This window comes from Phalangium opilio, unplaced genomic scaffold (assembly GCF_054372755.1).
Source record: "Phalangium opilio isolate 3A_F unplaced genomic scaffold, DU_Popi_V2 ptg000105l_1, whole genome shotgun sequence".
Taxonomy (NCBI): domain Eukaryota; kingdom Metazoa; phylum Arthropoda; class Arachnida; order Opiliones; family Phalangiidae; genus Phalangium; species Phalangium opilio.
In genome coordinates, this window is record NW_028324207.1 from 1,098,143 (window position 1) to 1,125,359 (window position 27,217).

A 27,217-nucleotide genomic window follows, 5' to 3' on the forward strand; every position below is an offset into this window, starting at 1 on the left:
CGGCCCCTTGAAGTCGACTGACTATTAGCCTTCTTTTCAAAAACCCCAAAACCGTACAAATCTGAACTCAAAGCTGACCTTAAAAAATAAAGTTATCGAATGTGAAAAATGATTCAGATTTCAAAATAAAATTCGCTATTTATAGTCCTACAAACGGTCTATATCGTTTAAATATAAATTCCGCCATCTTTTAAAAATGGCGCCCAATCAAAACATTCCGTACAAGTAGCTTTACAACCTTGGCTATTAGTATATCGTATAAAGAACTCATAAGCCCATAACAATCCCATTTAAGTCGAACACAATCATATAAGAAAAAAAAATAGATAAAAATTGCATTATAAATATTTTAAAATGAGCTATGCGGTATTTATTCTTGACAATTTAAGATTTACAACGGATTTCCCCCCTCTTGAAGAGGCACCCCTATTTTCGTGGGACCTTTAAATTGAGGTTACGCAAGCCATGGGAGCCCCTCTTTTAAAGGGATAGTATCAGACAATGAAAGACAATTTGTATATAAATGATTGAGGAATCTTTATCTCGTGTCATTGGACCTTTATAGTATAAACCTTGGAGACTAAACTGTATGATATGTTGTTTCTTTTCTATTTGACCCCCTGACTTCCGCGGCCCCACAAGAGAGGGGATGATGGTGGGGGAATTGCCCCACTTCCGCCATTCTAACTCCCCCCCCCCCTTCTTCCTGTGTATTTCTTAAACATTGGGCCGCCGCCGCCGCCGGGGCTATCTCTGCTGCACCCAAACCTATTTTATACATTTCTTTTGTAACGTTCAAATATCACTGCGAGTCAATTTTGAACGACGTAAAATTTACCAGAATGAAATGTTTTTATTAAATCTTTAAACAAAAAAAAATTATTTAGTTAATTTGCGAATTGGAAGCTAAATAAATTTTTGTTTGTATTTTAATCAATAGAGAATTTTACGTTTAAATTTTTCGTTGTTCTTCATTGATTAAAATTTTTTACGTTGAAATTGTTAGCTTGTTTTTAAATCAATAAAAAATTTTACCTTATTTTTTAATAAATGAAGAATTTTACGATAAAAATTTAACTTGTTTTTAATAAATCAAGAATTTTACGTTAAATTTTTAGCTTGTTTTTAATAAATCAAGAATTTTACGTTAAAAATTTTGCTTGTTTTTAATAAATCAAGAATTTTACGTTAAAAATTTTGCTTGTTTTTAATAAATCAAGAATTTTACGTTAAAAATTTTGCTTGTTTTTAATAAATCAAGAATTTTACGTTAAATTTTTAGCTTGTTTTTAATAAATCAAGAATTTTACGTTAAATTTTTAGCTTGTTTTTAATAAATCAAGAATTTTACGTTAAACATTTAGCTTGTTTTTAATAAATCAAGAATTTTACGTTAAAATTTAGGTTATTTTTAACCAATGGAATATTTTGAATATGTGAAAAGTTTAATTTTTTTAATCAACCTAAAAAATGTTTTATAAAAGCCACATTTTTGAAACAATTTCCAAGTGCTACGTACAAATTTCTCATGAATCAACACGATATAATGGCATCCCCTGCCTTATTCCGTATCAATCTCAATAAGTAATAACATTAAGTGCTATTATTGAAAATAAAAATTAGTCAAAAAAAGATATGAATAGTTAGTTGGTATTTCAACATAACATATCACGTCTAGAGTGAGAGTGAGTGACTTTTGGTGGTACATCGAATGGAGGGGAGGGGGGGGGGGGTTCAAAAAGAGATGCTTCTGCTTGTGCTTCTGTCTCTTTTACCAGAGGGAAGGGGGGATGATCACCAGAAAGCGCTCAGTAAGGCATAGCAGTGAATCAACAACACCAGTAAGGGGCGAGATGGGGGGGGATGCGGGGTGTTGTTGAAGGCAGTCAGCGCAGCGCTCTCTCGCGGAGGGAATTCTCGTGGGAAATAGCTCTTTCACCCCGCGACAAAACGTACCCCCCCCCTAACGCCATCTTACCCCTCCTAAAACGAAAACCGGACAGCCTAAAGAGAACCTAGCGTGGAAATGCAGCTTGCAGCTTGCTTGCTTGCTAGCCCCTTAGTGTGATGTAAGACTCTGTATTTTACACTGCACTACAGCTAGCCTAGCTTCAAAATGCATCGCTACTAATAGCTGTGATCTGAAATTCATAATTAGAAGTTATGGTTATGTGTAGAATATTGAAGGGGGTTTTGTAGTTTAGTTTAACAAGTGTTGCTATAAACAAATTTAATTTGCAGTACGTCGAACTTATAGGGAAATATTTGTTATAAACTTATGGTAAGTGTGTAATAAGCCTAAAATTGTACAAACGTATGTTTCATATTCAAATTTTCTTCAAGTATTTGATATTCACTAATTATTTTTAGGTCAAAAGTTGGTTATCAACAAATGTTAACAATATTAAGTCAACTCTTTGTTTTAAAACATATTTATTGTAACTTCCCTGACCCCTGTAGTATCCAACCCCTCGGATACTATCTCAAATGTGCCAGTGAGAGTTGACATCTAATTACGGCCTTCTGTTTGTAAAAAAAAAGAAGTCAGGCCTTTCCTTCATTGTCAAGTGAAAGTGACGCTACTCGGGGAGGGGGAAGAAAAAAAAAGGCATCTCGCTGTTTGGATTGGTAAACGCTACCAACTTAACCTGACGAAAGCCTTAAATACAAGTATTATACTACGTAAGAGTAAAAATATGCTGTTAACTTAAGCTGTCGCTGCAAATACCATACTTTTTTTTCGGGTCCCTTTCTGATCTTCTCCGAAGGTTTTTAGAAAAAGCCCGGTCAGAGAGAGAGAGAGAGAAAGAGAGAATATTTTATTGATTTTTGTTCCAGTGTTTCACCCCTCGAAGAAATCTTTACTATTATGTAAGGAAGGATAAATATAGTGTCTACCCCCTTGAAATAGATATTTATTTTGTAAGTGTATAATAAGGTAAAATATGTTAAATAGCTACAAGCTTGTAAACAATATCTATTATAAAGGAAAAGAAAATTAAGGGTAGGGTGAATACCTCGGGACATTGACGAGTTCCGATTGGTTTCTAATTTCACTGACTTCATCATCAGGATGACATCAGTGGCATGACACTGCAAATATTGCATATGCGCGAATTTTAATATTCAAAGCTTGATTTCACTAGTTTATAGAATTTGTAACTGAAAATTCGTTATCAGTTTTGCTAGTAATAGTAGAAAACATTACAGAAGAAACCTACTACATTTCGGAAGAAACCTACTGCATAACGGTAGAAACCTACTACATTACGGTAAAAACCTACTGCATAACGGTAGAAACCTACTGCATAACGGTAGAAACCTACTGCATAACGGTAGAAACCTACTGCATAACGGTAGAAAAGTACTGCATAGGAGTAGAAAGTAGTACATTTAGGAGGAAACCTACTACACTTAGGAAGAAGCCTACTGCATTAAGGTAGGAACCTACTACACTTCGGAGAAAACCTACTACATTTTGGAGGAAACCCTAGATTACAGTAGAAATCAACTACATTACAGTAGAAACTAACTACATTACAGTAGAAACTAACTACATTACGGTAGAAACCTACTACATTACGGCAGAATCCAACTATATTAAAGTACAATTCCACTTTACTGACATTTCGATATCTCGTTAACTAACTAATCTTGAAACAACTAACCTTGAAACGTTTTATCAATATTTTGATTCTAACATTGCCCCTAATAGTAGAAACCTACTACATTACGGCAGAATCCAACTACATTAAAGTACAATCCTAATTTACTGCCATTTTGATTACTTGTAAACTAATCTTGAAACGTTTTATCAATATTTTCATTCTAACATTGCCCCTAATAGTAGAAAAAAAAAACCAAGATTGTAGTATAATAGCACTACATTACAGTAGAATCCCACTACACATGTTCCTAACATTCTCAATTTACAATACAAATAAATCCATTAAAACATTTCCCTCGGGGACCCAGCCCCTTAATAATAGTATAACAAAAAAACTCCGGAGTCCCTACATTACAGTAGTTTAATACTACCCCGATACTAAGTAAGTATAGTATCCGATCCCTTGTGCTTGTATATATATCTCGTAGAGATTCTTTACCTCTGCATCCGAAAGCATAGAAGAAGAAGAAGAAGAAGAAGACGATACGAGCAGAAAAAAACATGGCTAAGCTATTTTGATAGTGCCTCCCAAAAAAAAATGAAAAAGACCTTTCTTGGTCGGTATTTTTTTTCCTCGAGACTAGATTCAAGTTGGCGAAGGTTGACTAGATGTTCTGCTCTGCTATCGGAGACAGAATGGCGGCAACCAATGAGAGACTGGGGAAAGGGGGAGGGACAGAAGCCCAAAAGGAGGGGGGGAAGGAAAAAGAAATCCTAAGATATCGACCTAAGGAAACGTAACATAAAAAAGAAAAGAATACAAAAACATTTTTCTCAAGTCGAAAAAAAGATATTAGATATCTTTTAAAGGGATAGTTGCGTTTAATTTTAGAGTGCTGTAAGGTTTTGGTTGCTTTAAATACTTGGATTTCGTTAACATTGAGTGTTTAATATATAGAGTGGTACAGAGGGGGAGGAGCTACAGGGAGGTGACGTCAATATTGGTAGTCTAAATTGCATGACCTGAGCTGACGACTTCCAATATGGTCGCCAAAAACCGAAGGTAGAGATAGGAAGTTGTGACGTCACGAGAAAGATCGTGGTAGCAGATTATAGAGTGGTACTGACAAGAGAGGAGCTACGGGAACGTGACGTCAATATTGGTAGTCTAAATTGCATGACCTGAGCTGACGACTTCCAATATGGTCGCCAAAAACCGAAGGTAGAGATAGGAAGTTGTGACGTCACGAGAAAGATCGTGGTAACAGACTATAGTGTGTCGAAAGAATAATGCTAGGAACGAAGTGCAGTGGGTTTTATGGGCTATTTATAGTTGAAATTGTAACTTTACTTGACATTTTGATACAAGGGACACCGTTTACCAGTTATGAAAATTTTCAGAGTGATTTACGCATGACCCCTTTAAATTAGCATAAGAAAGTGAAAGAGCATGCTAATTTAATTAAGGGGTCATCCGTAAAACACTCTTCCAATCATAACTTGTTTAGTAGGTGTCCCTTTGTGCGGTCAAAATCGGTCATAGAAGTTCCATTTTTGACTCAAAATTTATTGACCATAGAACAGTTCAAATTCGTTCTTACCATCCTTAGTTTTCTAATTTCGAAATAATACTTGAATAAAAAAAATTTATTATTTGGTTTACACGCTACTATCCCTTTAAAGGTCCATTTACAAATTAATAAAATTAAATTATGGCTCATGACTATATCACTTTATGGTGGTTTCATGATCTTCTCTGGAATGTAATACATTAGTGTTAAGCGTTTAAACACATGAACATTTCCGTGTCTGGAATACTTAAAATAAAACATTTACATGCGTGGCTCGTTAAAGGGCAAGTCTCATTTAAATAGTAAAATTTTAAAAACGTCATTAAATATTTATGTAACTTCGTATGTATAAAATAAATAAAGGAATGATTTTCCAAACGGCAACCTCTTACGTAATTATGACGCAGAAGGGGAAATTCCCGCTCATTTCGAATATCACAATAGATTTATGAATGTCAGTGAACCTGGCTTTTTAATTACTTTAAAAATTTGTATCTTGGTGAAATCTCAACCGATTTTAAAGAAACTTCTTTTGTTTCAAAGAAAAAAATATCCCCCACCTCATTAAATTGGATTTAAAAAAAATGCATTTTAAATTAGACTTGCCCTTGAACTTGCTCCACAGCCAAACAGTATAGTTCTATTTGAAATGCATATATTTATTTTTCATAAATTATATATATCATATCTGTGTTAAAAATTACCATAAAATACGAGAAACTTTCAATTTCGCTTTGAACCCGTGACCCTACCATGCAGAAACTAATAAAACCCGTGTTAAACAACTTGGTACGATCTATTTCTAGCCGTTGCACGATCTGAACCCATGACCTTACGTTTCTTGACCTTGAAAGCGCTACATTTGTACATACCAACTGGACCAGAACCAACCTAATCGTAACTCGTATCTACTTTTCCCCAAAATTTTGCATTCTATCATGGGCCATATTCCTTCAAGGAAAATCAACATACAGTTACGGGATGTGACCCCTTAACCTTTCTTTACCCTTACAGTTACTTAACAACTCGTTAATATTTCTTTTTACCAAATTTGATACTTTTCAGAGGTCAGTTTCATTTATTATGACACTTCATTATTCAAATACAGAATCTGAACTATTGACCTCTTACTTGTTGACCCTCACACCTACTATACACCACAAAACACTAGTTCATCATTTCCCAAACATAAACTTCTCCACAGTTCGGATATACCCAAATTTGATAATACTTTTAATTAGTTAAATACAATAATTATGAAACTTCAGTACACAATTGCAGAACCTTAATTCTTGACCTCTCACTTGTTGACCCTCACACCTACTACTACACCACCAACTGCACCACGAAACACCAGCTCATCATTTGCCAAGCATGCATTTTCCACGAGTTCGATATTCTAACTTACACACTTCAATTTTCAACTACGGGATTCGAACTCACACCCCCTTTGCACTAATGCCAAACACTCTACCAACTGAGCCACAAACTACCTTAAACTCATCCTTAGTAATATTTACTTATACCAGAAGTGGTATGAGACTAGAAGTGAAGGGCATTGATAGTAGATCCTGGCACTAGTGAACAAATTTGAGGATTATATGCCGCTTCCATCGCGCCTACACTACAGAGAAAAAAATTGGTCGAGTTCCAAAAACATTTCCTACCCCCTTCCCCTCAACCTAAAGCGGCCGAACACGGACGCGGGTGCTTGAATCTAGTTCGGCCGTCTACCACCGCGAGCGTCTCACGTTTTGGAGGGAAAATTCTGAAACCGCCACTAGAGGGCCAACCGTTTGTGTTTTATCAAGTCTTTTCACTAATGCCGAGTGAAGAATTTGGTTAGCTCAATACTTCTAGTATCATACCACTTCTGCTTATACCTTCCCAACAATAACCCAAAATAATTTGAAAAACTGTATAATAAATCTGCATTTTATAAATATAAAAAAAAACCTTTTTTTTTTACAAATATATTCTTCTTTTCTTTTTTCATTTGTGAAAAGTTCATTCGAACAAAAGAATTTGATAGTCGTTGTACTCCGTACGTCTTGCTTTTTCCATCCATAGTGGATGGCAGAAATAAAGGAGATTCGCATGAGATATCTCATTCCCATGGACAAGAAGAAGACAGTATCAGTACATTTTTTCTCACACACACACACACAAGATATCAAGAAGGCATGCTTCGTGATTTCATCCAACCAATAAGATACCACTAAGATATGATATATTAACTACCCAAGACGACACCCAGTTCAAGGTCATTCACACCTGTACATCAAGGTCATTTATACCACAATCATAAGCACATAATTACAATCTCTCTAAGTTGACAGCGTATTTTTTTTGTAAACAAAGGCGGTGGTATCAGGGATAGATTTAATTTTAGACGTAGGAATGGTGAACAGAGTAATGTGGGCGCGTGTCAGAGTCCCGGAACCCCTTCCACTGGACGGAGGGTATGAAAGAAGAGGCGGGTCATAGCGACAGAGGTGAAAGGAATTACTTATTTATTTTTGCCGTCCCCGTCAGCAACGTCATCAAAACGTAGTTTAAGTGAGCCAAGAAGATAATTTAAACTCTTCATTACGTGTTGGAGGGAGGGGCTATTTACTGAAGTAAATACTAACCGTTCTCCATTCCTACTTGTAAAATTAAATCTATCCCTGGTGGTATATTGAAATTATTTACGAAGTATGTATCTCTTGTGGCAAAATGTTGTAGAATTTACATTTTAGACTCAAAAATAATTGACCATAAAACAGTCCCACTGTACTTCTGTCCCATAGTGAATTACTCTTTTTGGAACACCCTGTATTAATTTCTGATAGTAATTAGTACATTATTAGTAAGTTAACGTCGAACGTACAAAAAAAATATTTATTTCTTAAAATAATAAAAAAAAAACCCTTTCAAAAAGAATACAAACATATTATATTCTTCTTTGACTTATTGGGAACGGTATTACCAACTTATGTTCCATTACACCCGTGAACCACCACAAGAGATTCGGGAGAATGGAGAATCAAAGGGGGGGGGGGTTGAAATCACAATATGACGTGAACGGGAAGGGGGAATGACAAACCCCATGAAATGAAAACGCGGCCTGGCAACACGTTATCTTTCTCAATTTCTTTCAACCCTCCCGAACTTCCCCTAACCGTGGCCCTCTAGCGGTAGTGTTTAAAAGCAAGGGGGGAAGGAAAAAAGCGCATTTCTCAATGGCACCCACGCAACAGTCTGATGCCCTCAAGGGGAAGGAAACTTGACTTAAAGAACCGATAATTTAATTGGGCCTCAAAGGGAGTTATACTTATGACGTTTATGAAAGGATTCAAATTTTATTTTTATTTGATTTTCTCGAGACCCCCATTGGTGTAGGGCTTAGTGATAAGTATTGTTGAATAGAGGACAATCTGGGCTCAAGGTATTATCCAGGAAATATTTCGTATTTATAGTTCAGACGTCACAAAGCAAGAGGTCAGGAATTTTAATTATGTTCTATTTAAAGATGATTATCTTGAGCCCTGATTTAATCTAGGATTCATATGTTTAGTATCGTTGAATAGAGGACAAATTGGGCTATAGCATACTCAAGGGATTTTCCAGGAAATGTTTTTAATTTTAGATTACTGATTTCACAAAGATGGACGTCTGGAATTTTAAGCTGATTATCTGAAGCCCTGAATGATGCAGGATCTAAGTGTTTAGTATCGTTGAATAAAACACAAACTGGGCTATAGCATACTCAAGGGATTTACCTGGAAATGTTTTAATTTTACATTTCTGATTTCACAAAGATGGACGTCAAGAATTTCAAGCCCTGAATGATGCAGGATCTAAGTGTTTAGTATCGTTGAATAGAACACAAACTGGGCTATAGCATACTCAAGGGATTTTCATGGAAATGTTTTTAATTTAGAATTATGGCATCACAAAGCTGATTATTTCAAGCTGATTATCTGAAGCCCTGATTGATACAGAACCAAATATTTAGTATCAATGAACAGATGACAAGGGGCTATGACATACTAAAGGGATTTCGTGGTATCATTCAAAACACCGGAGTTACAACCTCGCGAAATCGGGAAACTATGGCTATCACATTTTTTTCCCCGTTATGAGAAATGTCCGTCCCCTTGCTTTAAACAGATTCGAGTTTGTAGCGAGAAATCGGGGCCGTTCTACTTAAGTTCACGCGAAGACGGCGGCGGGCGACGCGAAACATTTTCGTGTCAATGATATTTAGCATTATATACGCCCATAGTATTCTTAAAATACTATAGTAGAATGAGTACACAACATAAGTGACATCTACCTCAAGAAAATGTCACTACCGTTATGGATGGTTGATTTCATTAAATATTTAAAACACAGGCCTACCGATCGAGTTACTTCAAAATTAAAACCCTTGTAGCTCTTTTAATTTAAAGGCAATTGCTATGAAACTCGGTACAATTACTCTATGGAATGTATTGTTTCTCATGATACTCGCGGTTTTCTCCTATATTTTATGGAACCAAAATTATAAACATTTTTATGCAAAATCGAAAAAAATAATAAATACGATTTTAACGTAACTTCACTTAACACTTGACTCGAAATGAATTATGGGTATTATGGGGTGTTAAAAGTGTCCAGCCCCTCGGTTCTACCACCAAGAGTTCATTACTTTGGGGAAGATCCCCTCCAATACACCCCCGCAAACGCCTGACGCCTACAAAGGGCAAGCAGGGGGGAAGAGATTTACACTTGACAGTATTGCGAAAGGCGGGGTCATGCTCTTCAAGTGTGTTATATTGCGGACAGATGATATTGACGGTTGCTATAGCAACGACCACGGGAGTAAATAGACACGCTATAGGAGTGGGGAGTAAGAAGGTCGCGTTCACATTGTAATAATTTCGAAGATCTTCAAATTGGTAAAAAAAGACGTACGTGAAATTCAGGCTTTAGATAACCTTGTGATACGTACTAAATTAATGTTAAATTTGAAAGAATTAATTGCATTAAAATGATGTTAAATTTAACGAAATTTATTGCATTAAATTCATGTTAAATTTGAATGAATTAATTGCATTAAAATTAGGTTAAATTTAACGAAATTTATTGCATTAAAATTATGTTAAATTTAACGAAATTTATTTCATTAAATTCATGTTAAACTTGAAGAAAGTAATTTCATTAAATTCATGTTAAATTTGGAGAATTAATTTAATTAAATTATGTTAAATTTGAAGGAATTTATTGCATTGAATTCGAAGAAATAATTAGAATAAATTCATGTTAAATTTCAAGAAATTTATTGCATTGAATTCGAAGAAATAATTAATATAAATTCATGTTAAATTTGAAGAAATTTATTGCATTGAATTCGAAGAAATAATTAATTATTAAATTTGAAGCCATGATTGGCCGCGTTAAATTCATATGGGAATAGACGTATCCAAAGTGCTTGACCTGCGCAATAATTCAAATCACTACTGATATGAACAGGTCTTAAACGGGTGAGCGCATGCAGTAAAGCCATCGATACGGGGGGGAAGAGAGGTAGGGTTGTCTGTGTATAAAAGGCTAAAAGGGTCACGTGTTAGATTCCCCGTTGCTAAGTTATGGTTGGCTGTACCCAAAAGACAACCTCAAAGGGGCAGAGAGCGTGGGGCACGTTGCTAGGCAACCACATCATCCAATAGCAATAGCGACAGTGCCCGCGCTTCAAAAGCACGTCGGCAGATAGTCTGCTCGCTGCTCGCTACACACAAAGAATATACCCCATATCACGCACGTCACATGGAAAAATGACATCACCAGCTAACGCCAGCGAGGGGATCGACACTACTATCCTACTCGGCAACTCTATATCAGCATTCCTAAAAACATTTTAGAACCCAGATACAGTGGGTATATGGGAAAACTAAACAAGTTAAACAATGTTACTTTATAAAGGGAACATGAATTGTTCAATAAGTTTATCTTATTCACTATATATTCCAGCAAAATTCGATCACCGCTCTCATTGGTCTAAATTTCAGCGAATCAACGACAGGAACGCGAAAATAAACCGCGACTTTTGTAAATAAATGTTTAAATCAAAGTTTAAACTATTGCGGATTATTACAAACGTTTTTCCTAAAAAATAGCTGAATTTATTGACGAAACGCTAGGCCTAATTTCAACAGATAAACATGGCTACAAGTTGCTAAAAGAGTAATATCAGAAGTGAGATGAGACCAGAAGTACTGAGCTAACCAAATTCTTGACTCGGCGAAAGTGAATATTCTTGATAACACAAGAACGGTTGGCCCTCTAGTAGCGGTTTCTGAATTTTCCCTCCAAAACCTGAGACGCTCGTGGCGGTAGACGGCCGAACTAGATTCAAGGAGCCGCGTCCGTGTTCGGCCGCTTTAGGTTAAGGGGAAGGGGGTAGGAAATGTTTTTGGAACTCGACCAATTTTTTTCTCAGTAGTGTAGGCGCGTGGGAAGCAGCATAAAATCCTCAAATTTGTTCACTAGTGCCAGGATCTACTACCAATGCTAGAGCCCTTCACTTCTAGTCTCATCTCACTTCTGGTAATATTGTACATTGAAATTTGATATAGTCTTCAAGGGAAAAAACTGCATCATTCGCGTAAATCGAAACTCACGAAGGTCATAGTGTATTTATTTTAAAAAGCTTCTCAAATTTAAAGATATCAAAAGATTATTCTATTGTCTTAAAATTGACAGCCCCCGGTATAAGGATTACTTCCCACCCCCTGTTTGTGTAGGAGAACAGTTTTACACTATAAACCTGCTGTATAAGTAGACTTAACTGTGTTCCATTCATAAATTCTACCTGACAAAAGTTACAGGTCTTTAAAGGGATAATAATAGCGTAGTATTTTGAAACTAAGGTATAACTGAATTTTCAAGAATTTAAAACTATCGTCGAAACCATAGGTTTATAAGATATGTTCCTCAAGTATGACTTCGTAATGCTATAGGCTTACAGCTCGAGAACGACAAGCGAGAATTGAAGACCACACTCGGTTTTGCAGTCCATTTTCCTATTTAGTTTGTACAAGAAGGGATATCTAGTTTATTAGGGAGAAGGTATAAATTAGCTACATTTCTAGCTTCACCTCCAGTCCAAACGTATAGTAGGTCCGGAGTTGATCCCCGCCTCTAAATTACGACCAGCATCTCATTGGTTCTTGAAACTCACGTCAGCGCGACGCGAATGACGAAAATTACGTATTTTCCTACTCGGCCTCCATTTACGTCCCCCCTTGTATTTTGAAAGGGGGACTGAGACTATGACGCGCGAATACTAAGGCATCTTATACCTTCTCCCTAATAAACTAGATATCACTTCTTGGTTTGTACTAAGCCTTTGACAGCGCCTCACCAGGCGTACGTCGCTTTACGAGAATCTATGACCTACCTCATTCACTTCATGACAAGCTCCAGTTTGTATCAAGTGAAAAACTTATGGATGGAACATATCTTATGAACTTATGTCGAAATTAAGCGCTACTTTCACTTTGCGTTGCACCTTTAAGTCTACGATGGAACACAGACAGAAGTACTTGTTGACAGCAAATGCAAATGGAGATAACAGTAAAGAGACCGTATTGGCGACTGTTACTTTCATCCGTCTTTGTTGAAGGGTATAATTGCAAGGAGTACTTACCCTTGTTGTTGAGGTGGTATCGGAGACATTCCCTTCTGAGAAGCGAGTGTCTGGTGCATGACACCACCCGTTGGATTCGGACTTTGATCGTGGCTGTGAAGTCCTTGTAAGTGCGGGTGTTGAGGGTGTAATTGAGGGTGCGAAGGAGGAACCTTTCCAGGGTGAATCGGTTGACCTTCAACACCGTCTCGGCTTTTCTGGTGACGTAACAGTAGCAGACGACCCAAATCTTCGCACCACAATGATAATAAAGCTTGAAATAGAAAAGAAAACAAAATATTTAAAAGGTAAATAAATAAATAAATAAATAAATAAAAATCAGTTTGCGCACGATATTTACGTATAAATAATAAATGTTTCTCATGAAATGAATATGGTTTGAAGTTCTTATTTCCCGTCTCCTATTTCCAATTTTAAGTACTCGTATATATTCAGGACTGTTTCATGAATGAAACCCCTTTTTTCTCTACACGCAAGGTCTATTTTTGGCCTATTTTCCAAATACGTGTGAATGAAACCGTATTTCTTATGTGTGGGAATTTGTATGATTGTCGGCACATTAGATGTCCCGCATTTTTTTTATATAAAATTCAGACTCCCAGAGAACTGCGATTTCAATTAGTCGGTTTTCTTTTACAAAGGCCTAAATTTAGATAACTCTTTTTGGCGCAATGAATTTCCAATTTTTGTTCGTCTCTGAAGGCGTCCACGTGCTTTGACAAACAACGTGAAAGACTCTTAATCCAAGTTGGGGTCCGCGGACCCCCTGAGATTTTCATTTGACCAATAAATTTATCAAAATGCACAACGCCCTCCGTTTGACTGGATACGATCATAACAGTGTCGGCTTCTGTTGGAAACTATCTCTTAACTCGCGACTGGCATTTGATTAATTATAGAACGTACTGCGTGTGACGTCATCCGTAACCATATCAACATGGCGATAACGTCATAACGGTGTCGTGTACTTCAATATTTTTAATCATCAATAGAGTACGTATTTCTTAAAACAGCACGCGTAAAATATCAAATTCTTTATAATTTTTTTTTATATATAAATTCAAAAATAAGCCACAATCCCTTTAAATATATAGTATTTTAGCGGTTTGGAATGCTGGAATTAGGTATCACAACTGACTCAAAAATTAACTTATCTTATTTCCTTAACATCCCCCCTTATAATAAACCACCTAAATTTAACTTTGAAAAATAAAATATCTTCCAACACATTTTTGGTAATAATACTTTTCTTGAAAACAGGTTTCGATTGCGACTTTATGACTTTAAAGATACCTACACAACTATTGTTCCCAATTTTCCTTCGCTTTAATAACGGATAAAATAATATATATTCACCGATAAATTATATTTTCCTCTTCGTCAAATATTTCCTTGACCTAAACATAGACAAAAACTTAATAATACCTGGGTCTAAATGGTAAAATTTCTTACGAAAGATTTCAGGTATTATAATTTTTGTCATTTCGAAAAAATTTAAACGTTTTGTAATATAAGACGTCTCATTGCTTGCTTTAACTCTGTGTATTTTTTTCACGTGTATAGATTATTCCAATAATAACTAGCAGAGAAATCAACACACAACACGCCCACTTCCCTCGCGCCAAGAGACACCGCCAGACGGAGCCATTGTACTGCACACTACGCGCGGGAAGTTCGGTGAATCGACTCGCGCTGCCTCTGGCGGTACTTCTAGGCGCGGGGGAAATAAGGCGCGAAGGGGATCTCCCCGCCCCTGTGGTGTTTGCTTCCCCTCTGGAATTAATGGAACGGTCTATTGAAATGTTTTCTGCAGAAAGAGCTAGGCCTTAAGTCATGATAGGCCATATCAAACGGCCTTGAAACTTCAAACCAAAGAAAGAAACAAGATAAAGGCTAATTTGTAATACTAAATAGAAATAATAATTTTGAAAGTGAGCTAAGTACACTTGTTAGGTTAACTATTATGTTAATTATTTTTAATGTATGCCCCAGTATGGTGATCAGGGTTAGATCTGAAATTACATCTAATCCTGGTATGATTCAAAAGGTGCAAATTAAAACCTTCGGCTTGATTTGTTTTGGTACAAGAACATTTTATCTCAAATATTGAGATATGACATTTTTGTTCTAAATTAAACTACAAAAGTTGTTTACCAGCTGTTGGGAGCGCGCGCGGGAAGCAACAAGACTTTTAAATTTAACCAATCTCTCTCCCTTTTTACTCCCATCCCTATTTGCACGCGCTTTGAGACGAAAACACGTGGTGATGTAGTTTTTTCGCGCGCTTTTTGATAGCACGTGGTTTAAGGCGCCCTTTTTATGGCAAGTGTTTTTTTAAACGCGTTGTAATGGAGCGTGGTTTGTGGTTAGGCTTTCATGTTCATAGAAAGTTAGAACGTGCTTTTTCTAATGACATGTGGTATTAAATTATTTAGTTCCCTTCTTACTAGCATGTTTTATTTCGTGCCTTTTTAATAACCATTTGTTATTGGCGCGCTTAAATAGAACGTGTATGTTGTATTATTTCACGACACTTGGATTTTAGGCGCTCTTTTTCATAAAATGTAGTATTTCGCCTCCTTATTTGATAGCACGTGGGATTTCGCGCCTTTTTTTTGACAAAAAACGGAAATTTTGGGCGCTTTTTCATAACACGTGGAAATTGAGCGCCTTTTTGACAACTAACGTAAATTTTGCGCCCTTTTTAATAACACGTGGATATTCCGCGCCTATTCTAACAACAAACGGAGATTTCGCGCCCTTTTTGAAAACACGTGCTTTTTTCACGCGGTTTCATTCAAAATATATAAAAACACATATTTTCAATTGAAACCGCTATTACTTACGGATTTAAAATGTCTTTAAAAAGGCGTTTACAAGTAATCCATAGCACACAAATACTGTTGACAATTTACAACACCATGTAAAACAAGATCGCCGAACCATTTTCGCATTTGGTTAATATTAAAATTAACCAAGGTATTTTTAACCAATCACGTGGTTTGTAAGCAAAACTGTTTACTAATTATTATATCACGTGTAGAGGAGCTACAACTGACAACAACCAGCCTTTGCACGTATGTGAAAATAACACGAGGTGCTGCTACAACAACTTCTCTAATAAAACAACATAAATCTAAGCGTTGCACGAATCGCGGCGACCTCTCGCGCCAAAACACAAACTCCGAGTGTGATGAAACTAAAAGTAGACCGAGGCTTAACTCACGAACATCTCCTCCCTGAGCCCTTAGTCCTTCATCCCATAGAGAGAGTGCAGCTCCATCTTACTTCCCCATAGAACCTAATACAGCCAAAGGCCAGGATATGTCGCTTCCCTATTTCCGAGTATTAGGGGACCATGGAGTCGGCGCTTTTCCAAAGATGCGCGCGCATTCAAATTCTCTCTCACTTCCCCGGAAATACCTTATCCTTAGGCAAAGGCTATATACGCTGTCAAGTCGCAATCTTGGAATGGCTTCATTTACCAGCAGATCCAGATGTAAATCTTAGCACTACTAACATTGAAATCCAACAAGTTTACCGCCCACCTTGCGCATATAGGCTATGGGTTTATAAAGGGAAAGTATCACCATGCAATAAAAGCATTTTTTCATAACATAAAGGTGCAGTTTCACGTAAATAGTTTAATTATTAAGTCGCAATAAACAATATTTCATCTTAACGAGGTTGGTTTATGGTAAAACATTTGTTAATTGTTAACAAAGACTTGTCCTTTAAATTCGTACGTCTCTTGACAGTCAGTTTCGATCACCTGCTAGGTTGGCCCCCTCCCGCGCATTTCCTGCCCCCCTTATGTAAGAAAAAACCTCCCAAAAGGGAAATGCCGCAGAGTTTAGTCAAAATCTGATGAGTTCAGAGCAAGAGCATCTGACTCTTCTCCGAAGACAGAGGGGATCGTCTACTAAGAAGAGTATTTTAAATTGTTAAATCTGACAAAAATATGAATAATTTAAAATTATATATATATATATTTTTAATATTTAATAGTTCAAGTCTTGACTAAATTTATCAAAGTTTTTTATTAATCGAATAAATTACTCCAGGGGTTGCGTATAGATGGAGCTGATGACCTAGATATGTAAAAAAAACCAATCTATTTAACCCTTTATTTAAATTTAAGTAATGATTTAATGAAAATTTAAATCAAAAGTTTGAATTAAAACAAGATGACCCAGTCATATAGTTTTTACCGCCTTCTAGTGACAAGAATTAGTATTACTATATGCATTATAAGATGACCCCAGCTAATTTAGCATTTCGGGTTTTTTTTTTCATTGTTTGTAAAATAGCATTCCTATTATGAATAAAATCAATCTAGTAATAAACTACAGTAACTTACTTATTAGGTTCATTTTAAACTTAACCTACAGAACTTTATCTTAATTAAATTACAGAATAATATTTTTTAAACTAGGGTCGGTACTGGTAAATGTGAACGATTCTATTTTTTCTTTAACATTTTGTAGCTAATTTTTGGGCGGCTTAAATTCCTTTTAAAACGGCTCTATTTGTAGATTGAATATTGAGGATTACGATAAAAATGGTATGAACATTGTAGGAATACGTGGATGAAAGATACGAACCTATATACACACCAACTCGGACTAATCAACTTAAGTTGATGCCAATTTTAGGTGTTGCTTAATACAATACCATCGGGGAATAAGCTCTAGGAAGAGTTAAAATAATCCCACGATAACAAACCTTTAATCGTTAGATAGATCACGTTTTTCACTATAAAATTGATATTAATATCTGTGGTTTCGATTCGGAATTCGATTTTAGAAAAAACCAGGTAAAAATTCAATTGTTTCAAGGTTAATTAGAATCCTTTTTAAGCTATTTTACTAAAAAATAAAAGTAAAAGTTATAATATTAACTTTAAAATACATCATTGACCCAAAAAAGACTCAAATTTCGCGCCATTGGTAAGTTTATCAATTTAGCGGTAAGAGGGCGGTAGCTACGACTACTTATTGGGCGGGAAAGCGAGAAAATGAGACAGCTGTTATGCGAGGTATCGAAATAAATAGGACTTCTCAACAAATTATTGAACATTTTGACTCGGGTATTGATTTAACTATATTATCCTATTATCACTTATCACATCTGCGTAAACTTTAATCTAGGTGCATGGATTTAGGCCCTACGTAATGGTAGCTCCTTCAGGGTTGCCACGGAATTTTCAGAACCAAATTCCCTGACCTTTTTCTCAGATTTTCCCTGACCTTTTAGGCCGAAAAAGTGAATGTTTACTGCACGTTTCAAGTGGTTATAATTAAATAAACTCTCAACATTAAATTTTCCCATGTATTTGTTGCACCAATACAAATAAGAAACATTTTAACTATAAATAACAGTCTAAGAGAGCATTTACTTTACAAAAACAATTCTAGACATTTTTAAGGATTAATCTAGAGTTTTCTGTGTTGAGAGAGCATGAGGAGAAACTTTCATTACTCTTTCAATAAAGACTTATTCCCAGAAGTTTTACCCACTAAAATCAAATTCCCTGACTTTTCCCTGACCTTTTCGGCCCATTTTTAAATTCCCTGACTTTTCCAGATTTTCCAGGATTTCCAGGTACTGTGGCAACCCTGTCCTTTCCTAGGGCCTTTTTTATTCCTCCCATTTGATTATCATTGTTGTTCACATTTGGGTCCAGTGTTCATTCACTACCTCCTTCAGTATTTAGGGTCAGGGTGTTTACATTTACCAGCGATTGTTCACAATTGGGGTCCTCCGAGGGGATTGGGAAATAGGATATTGTGCAAAATTTAAGAGAGTTAAAAAGCTGAAAACAGCGAATTGTGTATAAAGAATCATATTTCATATCCTGAAAGTTTCTGGTGTCTAACGTTAGCTCCACGGAAGTTATTCAAAGATTTGCAAAAAGTGTCCATAATTACCAGTACCAACCCTATAGTAACTTCCTCAATCGGTTAGTTTTAAACTTAACTAAACTACATCATTATTTGTAAAGTTATCATAAACTATAGTATCATGATAATATTAATTAAATTAAAGTATAATATTAATTAAATTAAAGTATAATATTAATTAAATTAAAGTATAATATTAATTAAATTAAAGTAAATTCCTCAATTAACTTACTTGAAACATCATTATTTATAATTATCATTAATCTCACTCGTGAATTTATATTTATTCTAATCTTAATTAAATTACAGAATAATATATATTGAACTATTGTAACTTCCTCAATTTTAATTAAATTAAAGTATAATATTAATTAAATTAAAGTATAATATTAATTAAATTAAAGTATAATATTAATTAAATTAAAGTATAATATTTATTAAATTAAAGTATAATATTAATTAATCTACAGTGAATTCCTCAATTAACTTACTTGAAACATCATTATCTACCATTATGATCATTAATCTCACTCGTGAATATATATTTATTTTAATCTTAATTAAATTACAGAATAATATATATTGAACTATTGTAACTTCCTCAATCGGTTAATTTTAAACATCATTATTTATAAAGTTATCATTAATCTCACTTGTAAACGTGGACTGCTCGCTTAACTAAGTAGAGTAGCAGACGAGTTTTCAAGAGACGATATCATTGGTTAACTCATGGTGAACTTTGCCTGCTAATTCGTTTCTCTCTACATTCAAGACTGATAAGGTTTTAGGAAAAGAACTCTAAGCTTCAGACGTGACTTTGAGGCCGACTTAACGTCATATTAACGTGGTAGTGGGCGATTATTTAATTTCTCTCTCTTAGCGCGAAACGCCGCAAACGCGCCTAGACTCGAGATGGATTTCTATCCCAGCTTATATCTCATGAAAGCATTCTGTGGCGCAGTTCTAGCGTACCGGGTTTCCGAACTGTAGCGTTAACGTTGGGACGTTCGAATCCCGTCGGGGATTTGGAAATTTGCGAAATAAAATCATATGAAGCTTAGCTACCCTAGGTCCATCTGTTAGCGTTTTAGAGCATTATTTATGAATTATGAATAAATTTGAATAAATTAACGCGAAAAGGCGGGGTTAAGACGCCCAACCAGCCGTAACATAGGATATAATGGGGGAAAAAAGGGGGTAATATAGGGGGGAAAGGCACTAAAAAAAGGGGGAAATGGGGGGAAAAGAGGGGGGAAAGGGGGAAAAAGTGGGGGTGAAAGGGGTAAAAGTGGGGGTAGTAAATCTTCGGTATAAATGCATTAGTTTTTAGCCATCAATAGATGGCGCTAAAAACTAAAAAAACCACTCGATTATGTCTTTGAAGTCAGATTTTCGAAAGATTTCTGACTTCCTGACTTAATAATAATTAGGAAATCAGTAACATGAAAATATAGATATTTTTCGTTAAAGGGGCTAAATAAATTTCCTCCCCCATCTCTCTCAATGCAGTGTTGTAACTTGGCCCTCTGTTTGCTAAGCTACTCAAGTACTGATCCAAACTGCTAATCTTTCTCAGTAGTTTATTACCTCACCAATCAATGGTCTGGTAACACTGCGTGAACTGATGTTTAAAACAATGGTATTTTCAAATTATTAATTATTTCTCATATCAAATAATTAATAACCAAATACTGGTTAAGAAAAAAAAATTGTTTAATGACTCTTTAGTTAAATCAACCTGCAGATTTCAATCTAAAATATTGTATAAATTGTGTTCATTTATATTTCACATTAAATCGGTTAATTAAAATAAACTGGGATTAAAGGTAATTATCTATTGAGAGCCGGTCCTTTAAACCTATTAATTATTTCAAAGTGAACGTCGTAAAGAAATAAAGATTTTCAATCTTTAATAGAGTTATGACAGCTCCTTACCTTTGACTGTATTAGCCTTTATACTAAAATACCACGAGCTGCCACTACACCTATAAATACATAGCCTATCGCTTGACAGTAAAGCCAATACTACCTGACCTCAGTTTTCCCCAATATATTAACAGACAAGCAACAAGGGTACAATATTTAGATTATCTAGGGATGTACGCGATATTACTTGACACTAAAACCGAACCCTTTCCTTTAAGTAATCCCTTATAAAACTTAGAGTCAAGCAACCTCGTACAATAGCTTATTACACCGTGTTACTTTACACTAAAAGCAAACCCTTTACCATCCTAATCCCGTACAGTTCTTAGGGTCAGCCGTTATAAATCAAGTCTTAAATGAAGACAGATCAGCTAAGCCTTTTTGATTTTTCTCCTAGGCTAAATCCTCTGACCAATCAGAAACCAGATAGGGTGGAGACGATCGAGACTGTCTCTAGGATCTCGTCCCCCCCCTGTTTTGGGGCTTTAACCCTTTCCCTTTAGGCCTGTTGGTTGATTTTATAGCTTTCTCAACAATTGACAGGTCAGTTGAGAAGACGCGTATATGACTAGAGGTTAAAGTTCATAATAGACAGCGTAAAACGCGCCCGAATATCTAAAAACATTTAGAAGGTTTCAATAGTTACAAAAAGTTACAAATAAATAAAAAAACAGAGGTGCTTATAACTGACTTAAATTGAACTGAACTCCTAACCTGTTGACACCCGCCCGTACACAATTTGAAATTTACAAATAATTTGCAGATCATTAAATTTTAAATTTGATTTTCCCGAATTATTTTTTAGGTCAAACAGAAATAATTGTTAATCAATGTTAAGATTGAACATTATTGTGTTTTAAACAAATCATTCTTAATTTTGACAAAAAATCATGAAATTTTCTCAATGAAAATCAAATTCCATGACTTGGTTTTAAAATTCTTAAAATTCCATGACTTGGTTTTAAAATTCTTAAAATTCCATGACTTTAATGACGTATTTAAAATTTCCTGACTTTCCCACGTGTTCTCTGACCATGCATAATTAGATACTTAATGCTTAACCTCTCTAAAACGTTGAGAGATGCGCCGTTTGAACCTCTCTACTCCAGGGATAGAATAAATGAGATATATAGGAGGATTGGAAGGGGAGGGGGGGGGGTTCGAAGAGGGCGTGGCATCTCCTGGAGAATCTGGGATTCCAGCCAATAGTCATTCAACTTAAGGGGCTACGGGGTCGGTGGAAGTGAGTGTGTGTGAGAGAGAGGGAAAATGGATAAGGAAGCTACACTCAAAGGGGTTCTACTCTTTCGAGGGGTCAGACAGGCTCGAAAAATGCTCACTTACACATGTAAAGTTATCAATTTTTCAGGATTGCAGTCTAAAACTTTTCAAATTCTTTTAAGGTTTTCTCTAGCCTGGTAAAGCTAAAATTATTTGACCACTGGTCAAAAATATTATGGTTCTTAAATAGGCATTCTAACACAACCATTATTCCACAGTTTTAACTCGCTTGACTTAGTATTTTGTGCCAAGTTTCAAATTTCCTTATGTATTTCCTTCTCGTTTTGCTCAGTGTTCGAATTTTCCGACGTTTTTCCTTATTGTTTTGGTTAGTGTTAGAATTTCCTAACGCTCTTCCATAATTTATAGGCGAATTTTCAACCTTGATGACATTTTTCCTTAATTTATAGGCGAATTTTCAAATTTTCTGATATATTTCCCTAATTTATAGGCGATTTTTAAAATTCCCTGACGTTTTTCCTTAATTTATAGGCGAATTTTCAAATTCCCTGACAATTTTCCTTAATTTATAGGCGATTATTCAAATTTTATGACACTTTTTCCTTTGTTTATAATCGAATTTTCAAATTTCCTGAAGTTTATCCTTAATGTAGAGACGAATTTTCAAATTTCCTGACGTTTTTCCTTAACTTATAGTCGAACTTTCAAACTTACTGATAAATTTCCTTAATTTATTGCTCAATTTTCCATTTCTCCAAATTTCAAATTCTTCGAAGTGTTGATTTACTTCTCAAATCTCATGACTTAGACAAATCAACTTTGAAATTCCATAACTTATTAAGTCATTTTGAAACTCCATAACTTATTAAGTCATTTTGAAACTCCATAATTTTTTAAGCCAATTTTCAAATTTCCCATAGCTTATCAAGTCCACTTTCAAATTCCCCTGATTTACCCTACCACGTGGCGAGGAGCGAAACCGCACCGACTTCTAGTTTAAAGAGAATGTGTCAAACCTCTCGGTTTTCCCCCGTTAACTTTCCTTCTTTTCGCCCAAGCAGAAGCGAGGCGAAAAAAGTGCATGTTGTTATTGAATGTCTTTGCCTATAGCTGCCTTCAGGAGGGCTCCGCTAACCAAAATAAACCCAATACGGAACAAAGGAGGCGTACTAGAATCATGAACAATCATTGATTACCCTCTTCCATTCAGGGTTCCTACGACATTTCCAAAAATAAAGTCGAGTCTTTGTAATCATGGACTATCTCAACGGCTATCAAACGCGGAAGAAATGCATACATTTAAAAGCACGAACATCCATTTTCCTGAAACCCTAATTCGGTTAGGTCTCGTGCTAAATTATAACACATTTCCGCATTAGAAATTTTACTAATAATAAATTTTCCTGATTTTCAGAAAGAATTATCCCTTTTTTCCTGAATTTCAAGAAGAACTGCCATTTTTTCTGATTTTCATCAACAACTGTATATATTTCCTGAAAGAATCATACTTTTCCTCCGATTTTCGAAAACAATTACGCCTTTTTTCCTGATTTGCAGAAATTATTACGCTTCATCTTTCCTGATTTGCAGAAATTATTACGCTTCATCTTTCCTGATTTGCAGAAATTTTTAAGCTTTTTTCCTAATTTGCAGAAATTATTACTCTTTTTCCTGATTTGCAGAAATTATTACTCTTTTTCCTAATTTGCAGAAATTATTACGCTTTTTTCCTGACTTGCAGAAATTATTACGCTTTTTTCCTGATTTGCAGAAACAATTTTTCTTTCAGAAACAATCACGCTTTTACCCTGATACTTTCCATGTCGGTAAGAACCCTGACCCCTGCCTTTCCTTCCATTGGCTCCAAATCATAGAACACAATGTGCATTTCTCGATTTGCGCTCCCCTAGCTGGCGCCTCATCAATTCTACCTGCCCACCCTCCTTTGGCCGGGCAGGGGGGCTTGAGCCCCATCCAAGAAGACTACAGGAGAAAACACATACTCTTGGTATTTCTTCAACTCATTCCGCCCCCTTCCCCTTCTCCTCATCTCCGTACTATTTTTTCCTGAGGGTGGGAGGAAAAGGGTATACCAGGGATGTTCGGCTTTTCTGAGGAAAACAGCTATAGCTCCTTTCTCCAAGAATGGTATCAAGAAAATACAGGGTCCTGTTCGCACTAAGGACGAAAAGCAATGGTTGTACGGATAATTTATTTCTTAGTGTGTGTGGTGTGGCACTATAGTAGCTCATTTGGGTTTGTGAGTATGTTGTTGGAATGTTGGTTTGGTATTTAATTACGAGCTTGGAAATAAGTTTGTTATAACATATCGCTAGATGGCGCCAAAAACCCTAACTGACTATCATTATTTCTCTATACCCTGGTCTTTCTCTCCATCTATGAAAAAAAAATATATTTACAGACTTTATAAAAGACTCGCGCATGAATACTCGCAGTACATTGGCAAACCGAATCACATTTAGCAGCAGAAATCTAAAATCTATTATTTAATCTCATTGAAGCAAATTAAAATATAAGGTAGGTTCGTAGGTTCAATGCCAAAAGGAAAGTTGAAACCCACCATTATGGCGGCTAGAACCGTGGTAAGATTTAGGAGGCTGTGACGTACAACCAGAAGTGAGATGAGAACAAAAGTACTGAGCTAACCAAATTCTTCACTCGGCGAAAGTGAATATTCTTGATAACACAAGAACGGTTGGCCCTCTAGTAGCGGTTTCTGAATTTTCCCTCCAAAACGTGAGACGCTCGCGGTGGTAGACGGCCGAACTAGATTCAAGCACCCGCGTCCGTGTTCCGCGGCTTTAGGTTGAGGGGAAGGGGGTAGGAAATGTTTTTGGAACTCGACCAATTTTTTTCTCAGTAGTGTAGGCGCGATGGAAGCGGCATAAAATCCTCAAACTTGTTCACTAGTGCCAGGATCTACTATCAATCCTAGAGCCCTTCACTTCTAGTCTCATCTCACTTCTGGTACAACTCATCCAACTGAGCTCCGATTGTTGATTTTAGAAAGACGATAGTAGTGAGAAAAAGATCAAAACTTGGAGGGTTGTTGTACGTTGAACTTATTAGGTGTTATCATTTACTTATGAAGGAAAGGAAAGGAAGAAAAAGGCGCAAAATAAAAAAATCTACTCCAGGTTTCATGGAAGTAAGGAAGATAGCTGGCAGATAAGCTTTTTTCTTACTCGTATATAACTTTTCCATATCAATGAGTACGATATTCCAGCGGGGTGGATTTCTATCGCACCTTCTTGCCGTTTTCTTCATCTTCCCTTAACACGCCTCTATTATTTGGTACAAGACGAACACGTATACATATGTGTTATATACGTCACGTTTCGATGTGGGTTGTGCCTGGTGAGTTTTCGCGAGAGGGTTGGATGGGTGAGGGGTTTAAGGGGGAAATGGGGCCAGACCCCAAAGGAAAGGAAAAACCCAGTAGTCCATACTCCACAGGAAAGGCAATCCCTTCTCAGCCCCCCCCCCTTTTCCCGCCTGTACTATTTCCTATCGCGGCAAAGGTAATACGACGTAACTCCAACATGAAAATAGTTCCATGGATCAATCTACCAGTTCTCCAAGTGCTTATGGACTATAGTTGAAGTAAATTTACTTTCAGATCATTAAATTGCTACCTAGTTGATTTTTAAAGGTAGGTTTTAAATTCCCTAATTTTTAAATTTGATTTTCACAAATTATTTTTAGGCTAAAAGCCATTTGTTAAGAGGATATTTGTAAAGAATATTATTGTGTAATAAACAAAAGCGACTCTTAATTTCGACAAATAATAACGTTTTAAAATATATTTATTGTAAAGTGCAACGTTGCTCTAACACTCTTTAACGTGCATTGCAATTTGAATAAAACCCAATCAAGAAATTTCCAAACTAAAAAATCAAATTTCCATGACTTTGTTAAAATTCTTAAAAAAAAAAATATGTCTTTCCCTGATCTTTAAAATCATATTCCATGACTTTGTTCAAATTCTTTGAAGTCCCTGATATTTAAAATCAAATTCCCTAGCCATATTGAAATTCTTTTAATTAAAAGTCCCTGATTTTTTAATGGCCTTTCAAACCAAATTCAATCACCTTGTTGAAATTCTTAAAAGTCCCTGACTTTTCCACGGCCTTTAACATAAAATTCCCTGACCTTATTCAAATTCTTTGAAGTCCCTGACATTTAAAATCAAATTCCCTAGCCATATTGAAATTCTTTTAATTAAAAGTCCCTGACTTTTCCACGGCCTTTAAAACCAAATTCAATCACCTTATTGAAATTCTTAAAATTCCCTGATTTTTCCACGGCCTTTAAAATCAAATTCCCTGACTTTGTTCAAATTCTTACAAGTCCCTGACGTTTCCCTGACATTTAAAATTAAATTCCCTGACGTCCCTAACATTTCCTGACCTTTTTTGGGCCCGTTTTTAAACTCCCAAACTCTCGCTGAATGTTTCCGTGACCTGTGGCAATCCTAGCTGTTACCAAGAGAATCGCAGTTAAAGCGCATTTGCTCTAAGAACGTTTTAGACCTGGTGATTTTGTCTCCCGCCCACCCATGCGCCCCAGCATACTATTTATACAGCCCCCTTCACATATATAACACCCACTGGAATGCTCAGAATCTATCCTATACTAGAGGGGTCGGACAAAACCCTGGCAAACAGCTTAGAAGCCATTTATCGATTCAACCCCAGAAGAGGAGAGGTTACAACGTCACCTGTCAGCGTTATTAAACCTTAACACACCCTTACAAAGTCTTTCCTTTTAGAGTAAGGTAATCTTGATATCTAGTTTCAGTTTTAGAAAAAGCGGGAAAAAGGCTCGAGACTCGCGTAGGATAAAGAAGAAGAAGAAAAAAAAAATGCATCGAGGGCAGCGGAAAAATAGTATAGCTTTTATTTTAGGATACAATCTTGAAATTTGGGAAATTTTCTACAAGATTCGCGTTGATTTCTACTCAATCTAAGGTTGGTATTGTTCTATAGTTGCCACACTCTCTAGTAAACCTTACTGTTAAAAACACGAGACCGTATCAACAAGTTGGTTAAGGCTACCAAAAACTAAAGTCAAACTTAACTTTTCTGAAATAAGTTTTGGGTCAAACTTTGATAGCATCGAAGGTTAGGCAAATAGAAATAATTATTTAGAAAGTGAGCTAGGTACAATGACGAAGTTAGTAGGCCAAAGCCTTTATTTTTAGCGCATTACCCTTATGGTGTTTACGACCTACACCCAACCCTCCTCCTAGTCTTCACCTCTTTTTAAGCTT

At 36.0% G+C, this 27,217-nt stretch overlaps 1 protein-coding gene across 3 annotated transcripts in view; it reads right to left on the reverse strand.

Moving 5' to 3' along the window:
* The window catches only part of LOC149625137 (zinc finger MIZ domain-containing protein 1-like), an 84,293-nt gene that overhangs the window by 23,161 nt on the left and 33,915 nt on the right, over positions 1 to 27,217 (reverse strand). For 2 of the 3 annotated variants that reach the window (XM_089851924.1, XM_089851923.1), the window contains exon 6: positions 12,854 to 13,106. In XM_089851924.1, coding sequence (XP_089708050.1) covers positions 12,854 to 13,106 — 253 coding nt within the window. Of the gene's footprint in view, positions 1 to 12,853; positions 13,107 to 15,699; positions 16,014 to 27,217 lie in introns of those variants that run through there. The other variant, XM_089851926.1, reaches the window with a different exon arrangement.